The 13,061-nt window shown below is 41.0% G+C and overlaps 1 protein-coding gene across 1 annotated transcript; it reads left to right on the forward strand.

Annotated features, from left to right (window-relative positions):
* The first annotated feature begins 1,911 nt into the window (after positions 1–1,911).
* Positions 1,912–11,684, forward strand: LOC149821891 (cellulose synthase A catalytic subunit 4 [UDP-forming]-like). Its single transcript, XM_089980190.1, has 12 exons — positions 1,912–1,989; positions 2,651–2,849; positions 3,848–3,972; positions 4,079–4,142; positions 4,822–4,978; positions 6,296–6,908; positions 8,039–8,176; positions 8,559–8,684; positions 9,298–9,510; positions 9,825–10,343; positions 10,459–10,809; positions 11,100–11,684. Exons 1-12 carry the CDS (start codon positions 1,912–1,914, stop codon positions 11,682–11,684), a joined length of 3,168 nt encoding a protein of 1,055 aa, XP_089836316.1.
* Positions 11,685–13,061: the final 1,377 nt, after the last annotated feature.

Here is a 13,061-nt window from a genome sequence, read left to right on the forward strand (position 1 = left end):
TATATATATATAACATTTAAAATTTAAAAAATGTGATTACAAATATATCTCTTAAATTTAAAATCCATAAAAATTCTAATTTGGATTGACCCATTGGGTTCAAACCCATATGGACTATGGGTCCATATTAAAATCCATTTCTTTTACTAAACAAAATTTTAAACAAGATTAAACAAAACAATTTATTCTAACTCTCATAAACTATTGTTTTAGAAAGTCTTTGATTAAATCATTTTTTTGAAATAAAATATCTGCTTAAATGGTTTTTGAACAAATTACCCTTTTGATGAAAATTCATTCGCAAATTACTTAAATATATATAGTTAAACTCAAACACTTTAAAATCACCTTGTTAATTCATAGACACAATCAATGTCATGTATTTAAGTCTAAATTAAATATATTTAATAGTTAATCGCTTGAAATAATTTTTTAAATGCCAGTTATACCCTTATTGACCAACAATAAGTAAATGAACATGTAATACATCAATAAATGAAATTTAAAATAAAAAAACAAATTTCTAACTTGATGATAAGGATGTTTTATTTATTTATAATCCTCAAAAATTACAAGTTTTACATCTGCCTTGTACGAACACAAAGCTGCTGCGCTGACCTGGATGGGCCCAAGTCTATTTTTGACCTCAGTAGCCTGTTGATGGGATGGACCTAAGTGCGGTTCAAGCCAGGCTGGGGGCCAAAAATCTGACCCAAACCCAGTCCAAACAGGGTTGAACCTGGCATGACTGATCCGAATCCATGGAAGAAAAAAGAAAAAAAAATGATGGTGCCAATAATGTGTAAGTACAGGGTATCCAGTTACCAACAAACCCATGTACATTCTTTTCTAAAGTACGCTCCACTTGTGGATTTGGACTTCTCAACCACTCAACCCTCCAAAAGTTCAAGGCTCAATTTTTTAAGGAAAAAAAAGGGTTTGTTAAATGCCCTAGAGTTCACAAATTTAGTCACGTTTCCTGCAAAGGTATACTATGGTCCCCTCAAGACTTGATCAGAACCGGTGAATTGGATCAAATTATATTTAAAATGAATCTGGTTGGGATCCAAATACATAGCAAGACATATCTGAAGCTGTTCCTAAACCCATTGCTTCAATTTTGATGGGGAGAACTGCCAAGAAGAGGGTGCTGTATCATTTTGGTCTCTCAGGTTCGGATTATATTAGATATTCAGGTCCCAACAAACTCCGAAACCTGGATGCAGTACCACAGATTGAACCTAGAACAACACCCGGCCACATAAAGCAGAACCGGCAGCTAATGTGGCATATTCTTTTTTTTTTTTACTCGGAGAAACCGCTCAGGCGCAGAGACCTAGCCGGACTGGTTCAGCCTGCTGTACTTATGGTCACTGTCCATGTCAGCATAAAACTCCGAGGGCTTACCCCTCGACCCCAGCGAGTCGCCAAGCTTCGACTTATGTAGGAGGTGACACCCATGAGATTTGAACATAGAATGCCCATCAAACGGTCTTGGTCCCATCCCACTATGCCAAACCCCTTGGATCGATGTGGCATATTCTACTAGGCCACAGTTGTGATACAGATCCAAACTTACCAAAATCAGAGGAACATGATCCAATCTGTCGTAAAGCTCAATTTGGATCTGGGTACATGAAATCCGAACCCGTAGGCATCCCCCCAAGTACCATGCTTACTTTTAATGAGTTGTTTAAGTGTAACCCTCCTAAACGACTTATTTTGGAAGTCTTGAAGGTGGAACTGCCATCTGCATATGACTTCTCTTCAACTCAACTCGACCTCTCAACTCACTGTTAGGTATGGAAAAGAAAGCATACACCTTCCCCTCCATCCCATTTTAAAACATCAAGGCTTTTGCTGCACAAGCCCTAAGCCAAATACCAATCTCTTCTATTGAGGCAGCTACCCATGGTTGCTACCAACCTATCACTTGTTGCAGGATCTCATGGAAGGGACGAGCTGAATGTCTTTCACAGCCATGAAGAGGTAATGTAGTACGCGTCCGGCACCGCAGGGGTCGCCCATGTGGTTAATTAAGGGTCGGGTGCGAGAGGCGGTGCTACCCCCATGTCTCGTGTTCGAAACCATCCATGGGCGTCTCTTGCGCATAAGCCGAAGCCAGAGTCTCCCTGGGTCTTGGCTCATGGCTCAGCCTGTTCAAATTCCTAGTAAACCGAACCTAGCTCAACAAATAAAGCCACCAACACTGTGATGGCTCAGTGCAACTGGACTATAGGGAAGCCAACTTGTATTGGGTGCTCTACAATGGGCTAGAGTTATATTGGGACCCAGACAATGTAACTCAAAAAGTCTGAACAATCTGAGTCCATAATAAATAGATTAAATAAACCAAGTTGCATACTTGCATACTGCTAGGCCAAGTTGGTGAGGTTGCTTTGGCACATGGGACTTTGAGGGGGTCCAGTCCCCTCAACTTGATGAGCCAATGCGACCTTAGAAGCTTGCTTCCCTTAATTGAATATGCTCTGAATTATAATGCTTTCTTTTCTTTGCTTCACATGATGGTTTCTGTATCTACCTCTTTCTCTTTCTCGTTAATTAGAATGACATAACATTCCTGTATCGTTTCTCGATTCCCCTTCTTGTGGTAGTAACCATGGCTTTGTTTCTGTGAACTTGATTATAGGCGAGATCGACGGTGGGGAACTCATCATCAAAGCCATGTAAGATTTGCGGAGACGAGATCACCCGGGACGATAACGGAGAACTGTTTGTGGCTTGCCGTGAATGTGGATTTCCGGTGTGCCGGCCCTGCTATGAATACGAAAGGAAGGAAGGCAACCTTATTTGTCCAAAATGCCATACTCGCTACAAACGCCACAAAGGTATATTCTAATACCAAACATGCATCCCTAGGCCCTCAGTTGCTTAGGTCAAATTGGGACTCATGTCTAGGCTCGAGCTAGGTTGGTTCTAGAGTCAATATTGATACTCAGCTGGCTCAGAAAGGCCAGGACTTGGATGTAGTTGTGTTCAACTGGACCTGCTGGGTCTAGGTCTTGGTGCTACTGACTTAGCAGAAACAGGTTGGACTTGCTGAGGGCATATAGACACATCTTGACGTAGCCAGGTCAAGTGACTCAAGTCAACTAGAGAAATCTTCAGATATTTGAATTATTAGGCCATTAGTCCAGCTGAGTTAAATTGGTCTGGGCTGAGCCTGGTGCCAATCAACAAAAGCCCGTCTCTCTCTCTTTCTCTCTCTCATAGTTAGCAATAGGTGAAATGACAAAAAGTTAGTTAAATAATGACTACATGATAAAAAATGTTTTCCATTCAAAAATATGGATAAAACAATGACATAAAAAATGAGTTACCAAAAATTGGCAAATAACATATACACGTTTACTTTGGTTTTAATTTTATATAATAAGATGCAAACCATATACATATACACATACACAAAGCGCACATAATCAAGCTAAAAGTATTATAAGAATTATGGAATTGAATTCCATGATTCAAACTTAAGGTCCTGCAAAATTGGATCCACATTAGTGTTTTTTTAATTACATTTTTAAAATATTTTTCTGCGCTAAATGTGTGTCTCAATTAAACTATTTTTTTGACATCATTCTGAAAAAATTGGAGTTTTTTTTTTGAAGAAAGGCCTGACTAGCTTCAATGAATTTTTTGCCAACTATGCGACTGTCAAAAAAAAGTTTTTCCAACGATGGTCAGAAAAAGTAAATTTTCAAAATTTCAGGAAACTGGTTAGTTAGTTTAATGCAGCATTGATAATCTCTCGTATTACGTTACAAAAATGACTAAACTTAATACAAGCTAAATTTACTAACGGCTATTTGATTATACACAACGGCAGGATGCGCACGGGTTGCAGGCGACGAAGATGATGATGATGAACAGTACAATGACTTGGTAGATGAGTTCCAGATCAAGAACTCCAAAGAAACACAAGAACGCCATCCATCGCCTCTTAATCAATCGGTAATTAAAACATATCTTATAAAAAGTAAAATCTCAGTTTCTCAATCAACATCATCATCATTTATCACAATTTTAATTAACTAACAATACATTGATGTTATAGCAGGAAAATGGAGATCATGTGGCACAGTGGCAGCCTAGTCGTGGTGCTTTTTCATCCATTGCTAGTAGCAGTACGTACAATGAGATCTCTTAACTTTGAATTTCATTTATGTTGGTTAACTAGCCCCAACTATTCTGAATGACCGATGAACCCTCCAATCCGAGGGCGTTGAAAAAAAATCTATGTTGCCATATATACTCCTATTGATTTGCACTATCAAAGAACTAAAATAATGAAAAATAATCATTTAACTAATGCATAAAATTAAAGAAAATACTCAGAATCTCAATCATCAAATCTCTCTCAAAAACCTCATGACATATTTATAGCATGAAAGGAAAACCTTAACTCTAGGATGGATCTTGGATAAGACTCAAATACAAAAGCAAATCCGAAAGTAAAAATCCCATTCCAAAACACCAATTTTGAATCTGCGTCTATGTTCCATCACCCTTTGCTCTTATTCTTCTTTTTCTTCCTGTCCTTAAAAGGATCTGTTACCTGATCCATGAGTGCATCTATATATGACCCTTTTGCTAATGTGATAAGTATGCTAGCTGCATTTTGTGATGAGCTTTTTTTTTTGTTAGCTATCCCCTATGTCATATGGACACAGGGAACAATCATTTTTATGAAGTTTTCAATATGACTAGTATATAGAAAATACGACAGGGGGCGCCAAAATAGAGTATCGATGTAATATAAGTTATCCCTCTTAATTAATTCGGATATATGTGCATGTACAGTTGTAGGCAAGGATTTTGAAGGAGAAAAAGAGATGTACAGCAATAATGCAGAATGGAAGGAGAGGGTGGAGAAGTGGAAAGCTCGCCAAGAGAAGAAGGGTCTGGTGCACCAAGATAGCAAAGGAGGGGACGACCAGGATGAAGCTGATGATAACTTGTGAGTATATGTGTATACACACTTTCTCATGGGATACTGGATTTTCTACCGGATCCAGCTCGACATCTTAATAAGATCGATTTGATCCGTCCCTGGTTGGATACAACGCCATGTCAAGATTGACACTGCTGAACAGGGAATGATTCAATGCATTGGATCAGGTGCAATCACGTTGCACACTTTGAGTGATGGTACAGCTTGTCAGTTATGGAGCCCAACAGAGGATGGAGGGTGAATCAGGTGCAACAGTGTACTAAAGTATGCTATGTGATTGCATCTGATCCACGACGAGATCCAAGATTGGGAATGCCCAACCAGGTGGTGGTTTGTCCATTAACGTAAAGTTCCAGTTTTGAGAGGGTTGGTGGGTCATTGGGTAGGCAATGTCACTCATGGAAAGGTACTGTGGAGGAAAATCTTGCAATGACTTAGAAATTTCAGTTCCAAGTTATAGAATCAGAATAAAAATAGCATTTGAAAAAATTGCTCTTATTAGACCTAAACATTTTAGAAGACCAATAAGGTTAGGTAATAAATTATTTTGAAATAAAAAAGTCATTTTAGAAGACCTAATAGCTAAGCAATAAATTAAAATATTGCTTTCTTTCTCTATAGAGTTTCAAATGGGTTGGACATGGATTTGGCTTCTAAGATCAGATCCCTTAAATCCAAACTGATTAGCTAATCAGACCCAGTTGGTTGGTTTATATATGATCATTATTGGGTTGGTTCGGTTGTAGAGTTTACATCCAAACTCAAGTCTGAGTCCAGTTCCAATCCTAGCAACATCCAAATCGAAATACATGAAAAATGCATACCAAATAAAGTTAATGCCTACAACCGATTATGTAGACTTCATTAATGCCTACAACCGAATCGAATCCATCCTGTTTCCCATCCCCACTTGGGCCGTTTGCAGGATCAACATAAACTGAAGGATCCAGCATAGTACCGAAGCAGTTGATGTTACATATGGAAACGGTTCGGATTTGGGTAGGATGTGGCCAATACTATATCTGACTAATCGGATGTTGGCTGAATGGATTTGAATTCAGATTGGTATTTGGACAGTGAAAAACCCATACCAAATTATTATTTTTTTAAACATGTAAAGGAATTCGGATATCCATCAAATCTGAATATTCGTCAGATTCGGTTACAAAAAATCAAAACCATATCCACATATGATTACAGTCGGATATGGTTTTAGCTTACCAAAACCATCTAAAACGGAGTCTGATTTGATAGGATATTGAGATCCATTGACATCCTCTCTTATACCTAAATAATCTTATTTGTTTATTTGAAAAATAAAAGGATGGCAGAAGCTCGTCAACCCTTGTGGAGGAAGGTCCCGGTTCCCTCGAGAAAGGTCAGTCCGTACCGGATCGTCATCGTGCTCCGGCTCGTCGTCCTTTGCTTCTTTTTCCGGTTCCGGATCCTCAACCCGGCAAGAGACGCCTACCCCCTCTGGCTCACCTCCATCATTTGCGAGATCTGGTTTGCATTCTCATGGGTCCTGGACCAGTTCCCCAAGTGGTTCCCGATCAACAGGGAGACGTATCTGGATCGGCTCTCGGCGCGGTTCGAGCGGGAGGGCGAGCCGAACCGGCTTGCACCGGTGGATGTGTTCGTGAGCACGGTGGACCCCACCAAGGAGCCCCCACTCATCACGGCCAACACGGTGCTGTCCATACTGAGCGTGGACTATCCGGTACAGAAGGTGAGCTGCTACGTCTCGGATGATGGAGCGTCCATGCTCCTGTTCGATACTCTATCCGAGACGGCCGAGTTCGGGAGGAGGTGGGTCCCATTCTGCAAGAAGTTCAACATCGAGCCGCGGGCCCCAGAGTTCTACTTCTCCCAGAAGATTGACTATCTTAAGGATAAGGTACAGCCCACATTCGTCAAGGAACGGAGGGCCATGAAGGTACTTATAAACACCTCTCTCTCACTGAAATATATGGGTCCGGATCGATTAGGCAGTAAACGGGTCGGACGTCACTGTAAACAGGTCGAATATCCGGTCCATTACGGTGAAACTCAACCCACCTAGATAATGGATTTGTTGTTCGGGTCATGCAGGTCGGTAAAATGGGAGCTCAATCCACGTAGATAAAATATTGTATTTGGGTTCGGGTTCACGTTTGTGGGGCAGATAAACCGGGAGACCAAACGTGGCTTGCATAATTTAAAGAATATATATATACTTAAGATTACATGTAATATATTCGAACAAATTATAGCTCAAAACCCTAAACCCAAATATTATACGAGTTAGGTTGGCCGTTGGGGTTGACCCAAAAGATATAAAGATCATCACTTTCATGAAAATATCTGGAAACTCAAATATGGAACATGGATTCAGATCTGACCCATTAATGGCCCAAGACATGTCAGTAACCTGGTGATTACATGGGGTGCACAACCTTTGGCCAAGATCCGATGTGGGCCTGGACCTGTATACCTGGATCAGATATTTTAGTAGGATGTGTGTACTGACAAGGACAGTGACTTGGTCTAAGTCAGTCCCAGCTGTGTCCAAACTGGGTCTGATTATGAGGTTGCAGTACCGGATTCAGGTCTGATTAGACCTAGGTTAGGCAGGGCAGGCTCCAGATCTGAGTCTGAATGGTTAAAATTTGGCCTGAATTAGTTGAGCCAAACCCCGCACTTTTTAGAGATTTTACGTGTACCTTAACAGACGCTCCTTTGTTGGTCCAGACTCCAACCATACTCTTATGGGGTTGGTATTGGGTCTGAATGGCTAAGACCCGATCCAATGACAGCCCCAACAACACCTGGCCGTTGATTCTAGCAAGTAGCGACTTGACTGACCCTGAAATACCGAGTCTGATTCATCAGTATTAATTTGCAGAGATAGTACTAATAATTGTGGGCAAGGTTCAACACAGTGAGTCAGCTATGAAACTTGCCAAAGTATACAGACAAGTCTGAGCCAAGTCAACTAAGACCAAAGTGATGCATGCAGTTGGGTCCAATGCTGCTAGCCTATATCATTTCCTAAATGATATATCTAATGTTGCATTTTGTTTTCAGAGGGAGTATGAGGAGTTCAAGGTGAGGATAAACGCATTGGTGGCCAAGGCACAGAAGGCTCCAGAGGAGGGCTGGGTCATGCAGGATGGAAGCCCTTGGCCAGGAAACAACACTAGAGATCACCCTGGAATGATTCAAGTACTACTAGAAATCAATTTCCCCTTGCATTTTCTACAAATCCAAGTAGAAACTTTTACTTGATTTTCAATGTTTAGGAACTCCACCCAATTTTAGACCCAAGGGGTTTGGTGTAGTGGGATGGGGCCTAGACCGTTTGACGGGCAGTCTAGGTTCAAATCCCATGGTGTCACCCCCTTGTGTAAGCCGAAGCTTGGCGACTCCTTGGGGTTGAAGAGTATATAAGCCCTCGGAGTTTTACATGGACAACGACCATAAGTACGGCAGGCTGAGCCAGCACCTATCTGTGCCTGGGGTGGTTTCTCCGAGTAAAAAAAACTCCACCCAATTTTGTCTCTCCTTTTCTCCCTCTTATGAAATGGCTTGTTGGTCATTTGGGTAGGTTCATTTGGGAAGTGAAGGTGCACGTGACATAGAAGGCAACGAGCTTCCTCGGCTTGTGTACGTCTCACGTGAGAAGCGGCCTGGCTACCCACACCATAAGAAAGCTGGTGCCATGAATGCATTAGTGAGTATATCCTGTCTTCCATAACTACGGCACAAACACTTGTCTAGAAAAGTGGGATAATTTAGGATTTATACTGTCTTATGCTTCATTAGATAAGACCCCAATGTATCCCTTTTATTGATAAGATGGAGCATCCAAACGCCTCCCTATAGGGGGTCTCCGGTTCAAATTTTACCAGGGACTGACTCTCTCTGTAGGGAAAGGCTGAAAACAAGAAATGGGTCTCCAATGATCAACATAATAAAAAAATAAAAAGAAGCGATGCCAAATCTTTAAGCAATGTTTGCTTTTACATAACATGGAACGTGACTCTTTTCATGAACACTTTCAAACATGAAGCTAAGTGTCCACTTGGTCTTCCAGAGCAGATCCAGTGATCGGGCCCGAGCACTTTGTAAAGTACTCGGGCTACACAAAACACAAAATCGCTACCGATTTCTGTGTTTTGTGATTTACACAGAAAATCGTTCCCCTGGCTAGCGATTTTGTGATTTGTGTCGCCCAAGTACTTTGTAAAGTACTCGGGCCCGATCACCAAACCACTCCTCCTTGGTGTTCTTGGTTATGTGTTACTTTTTCATCTAACGAACGCTGACTGGGTGTATAATTGCAGGTTCGAGTTTCTGCAGTGCTCACCAATGCACCCTTCATGCTCAATCTTGACTGTGATCACTACATAAACAACAGCAAGGCGTTGAGGGAAGCTATGTGCTTCTTAATGGACCCCCAGTTGGGGAAGAAACTTTGCTACGTCCAGTTTCCTCAAAGGTTCGATGGGGTCGATCTTCACGATCGCTACGCAAATCGCAACATCGTCTTCTTTGATGTAAGTGTATCAAACATTTAGCTAACTAAACATTTCTACTCACTTAAATTTTCATGTATTTACATTAAACAAATTAATTTGGAATTTAGTTAAGTTATAATACTGATCATGGTCAAGTTCTTAAGCTTCCCTGTTTGTCTTAGTACTAGTAGTAAGACTTCTACTAGTGCATCAGTAGGTCCAGATCATAAACTGAGTCATGTTTTCACTAGTTCTAACTTCTAAGGACGCTCATGTTCACAACTTTGTTTACATTTCACGGGATGCAAACATGTAACAAGTTATTAACAAATTCGTTTTAATTTGATGTGCAGATCAATATGAAAGGTCTTGATGGAATCCAAGGCCCTGTTTACGTAGGAACAGGATGTGTGTTCAATCGCCAGGCGCTGTATGGTTACGACCCTCCTGTCTCAGAGAAGCGTCCCAAGATGACATGTGATTGTTGGCCTTCATGGTGCTGTTGCTGTTGTTGCAACCGATCAAGAAGAAAGTCCAAGTCCAAAACCAAGTCTAAAAAAGCAGGAGGCATAATGGATTTTTTGGGTAGGAGGAAGAAGAAGACCAGTTCTAGGTTGTCCAAAAAGAGAGAGAGATTCATAGAACTTGAAGAGATAGAGGAAGGGCTAGAAGGGTATGAAGAACTTGAAAAATCATCATTGATGTCACAGAAGAGCTTCGAGAAGAGATTCGGTCAATCACCAGATTTCATCGCATCGACTCTCATGGAAGACGGCGGCCTTCCTGCGGGCACCAATCCCACTTCACTCATAAAGGAAGCTATTCATGTGATCAGCTGTGGCTATGAGGAGAAAACAGAGTGGGGCAAAGAGGTCTCTCTCGCTATATATATATATATCAAAAAGTTCTAATGACAAACAATGTTCTAGTTTTACAGAGCGCAAATCTTCACGAGGATCTATTAAATGTTCTTTCTCTTTTGTGTAGATTGGATGGATATATGGATCAGTAACAGAGGATATATTGACTGGTTTTAAGATGCATTGTAGAGGATGGAAGTCAGTATATTGCATGCCACCAAGGGCTGCATTTAAGGGGTCTGCACCAATCAATTTGTCTGACAGGCTGCACCAAGTTCTTAGGTGGGCACTGGGTTCGGTGGAGATCTTCCTCAGTAGGCATTGCCCATTGTGGTATGGATATGGGGGCAACCTCAAATGGCTTGAGCGTTTAGCTTACATCAACACCATTGTCTACCCCTTCACATCCATCCCCTTGCTTGCTTACTGCACCATTCCTGCTGTGTGTCTTCTTACTGGAAAATTCATCATCCCAACTGTAAGTTTTCTCAAGCCATGAAATTAGCATTGTTGTGCAACTTTCACTAAAAATAAGTAACTTGGTACTAGTACCAATCATGCACTTCAAGTTTTTTTAGGTTCTTTCGATTGAAAAATTGTACTCGAATTCCTAATAGGGCATCTGTATCAACATAATCCCATCATCCCAGATGCATGTTATCACCACCAAGGAATTCTGTTCTCATACAAAATGTTTCTAAAACAATTTCAAGTAGTACATTGTAATATGTTTCTATAGCTAACATAACATGCCTTTGTACGCTGCAGCTTACTAGCTTTTCTAGCATATGGTTCATTGCACTCTTCCTCTCAATCATAGCCACCGGAGTGCTAGAACTCCGGTGGAGTGGAGTAAGCATCCAAGACTGGTGGCGCAATGAGCAATTCTGGGTGATCGGTGGTGTTTCCGCGCACCTCTTTGCCGTCTTCCAGGGCCTACTTAAAGTGCTAGCAGGGGTAGACACAAACTTCACTGTAACTGCAAAATCATCCGGTGATGAAGATGAGTTTGGCGAACTCTATCTGTTCAAGTGGACTACTCTTCTGATCCCGCCGACGACGCTGATCATCTTGAACATGGTTGGAGTTGTTGCAGGTGTTTCGGATGCCATTAACAATGGATACGGTTCTTGGGGTCCCCTGTTTGGGAAACTCTTCTTTGCCTTCTGGGTCATTGTTCACCTATACCCATTCCTCAAGGGGCTGATGGGGAGGCAGAACAGAACTCCCACAATTGTAGTCCTGTGGTCTATTCTCCTTGCTTCCATCTTCTCTCTGGTTTGGGTACGTATTGATCCATTCTTGCCCAAGCCACAGGGCCCTATTCTCAAACAGTGTGGTGTTGAGTGTTAGGTAACCTCATGAGAAGGATCTCCTCTTTTTGCTTGTCTGGATTGTATTTTTGTTTTTAAGGGTGATGATGTACTTAGCCATATTGTTTTGTCGATGACGAAGAACCTTCGCCGAAGCGAGAAAACCCCCGAGTGAGACCCCACAACCACCCTGCCTTAGTTCACCCATCTCTGTACTTGGCCATATTGTTGATAAATAAAGTTGGTGAGATTATAATCCACAACTGATTCAAGTGTAATCAAGGACATACTGGAAAAGATATGGCCTGATTAAAAGTTTGTTAAATATTGTGTTTAATATGTTGTCAAAGCATAAATAACGTATAACAGTTTACATTGATGGTACGTGATGAGATATCACACACCCATCCTGCAAAGGAAATAAGATCACATAGAAGAAAATTACGTGAGATATTTCAGTAAACCCTTGCCTAATTTAAAGTTGAACTTTAAAGATTTTCTTCGTAAATCTACTTCACTTTTTTTTTTCAATTTTATAAAATCAGAATGGAGAATATTTATGATGAAAAAAATATTATCTTCATGTCTTGAAAGCATATATTAATAAAATTCTTACATGATATAAAGGCAGAAATGAGGGCATTCATGACAACAAATTCTTGTCCGTAACTTTTTTAAAATGACACGAAATTTCAAGGACATTTGAAGGGAATTCAAATTTAATTTGCCCAACAAATTTATAACAAAATTATTGCTCATGCACCCCTTTCCGAACCCATACCTCATTAACTTTTACTTTGAAGTAAAACACTTCTAGTATTCTAGAAGTCATGTCTGTTCTTAATTTTCTTGCATTGGAGTGGGCATCGAGTTGGCCTAGCCCAATTAGGACCTGATAAAGGCCTGACGAGCCCGACCTGTCCTTGTTATAATCGGGCTCAGGCCAGTCCCTTTATGCCTGACCCAGCTAACGGGCCGGACTTGTCTTGTCCTGTGTATTTGACATATGGGCTGATCCATTTTAGGCCCAATTACTTAATCAGAACGCTTCCAACCTGAGTTTAATCAGACCAGGGTTACATTTTACAGTCGAGGCCCGACCCATAGTAGGCTAGGTACCTGACAGCTCACAAGGTACCCGGCCCGATGTCCACAGCCCTAGCCAAGGAAAAAGTATTTGCTACCTTTTTTTTTTAAAAAGGCAAACTGGGGTTAAGCGGACTCATACCAGAAGAACAACCGCCCCGTGTATCAGAGGGATTCGATATTGTGCCTTCAACTTGACACAAGACCCCGCTTACCACATGGGATACCACATCGGTGGTGAGTATATTCTGCTTACCCTCGTGGTAAAGAATTTTGTATTGTTTACTTTTAACTTTTTTACATACCTTACCCTTTAGATGTCATCTATATT

The sequence above is a fragment of the Nuphar pumila genome, chromosome 11, assembly GCF_984573655.1.
Source record: "Nuphar pumila chromosome 11, dmNupPumi1.hap1.1, whole genome shotgun sequence".
In the NCBI taxonomy this organism is placed as follows: domain Eukaryota; kingdom Viridiplantae; phylum Streptophyta; class Magnoliopsida; order Nymphaeales; family Nymphaeaceae; genus Nuphar; species Nuphar pumila.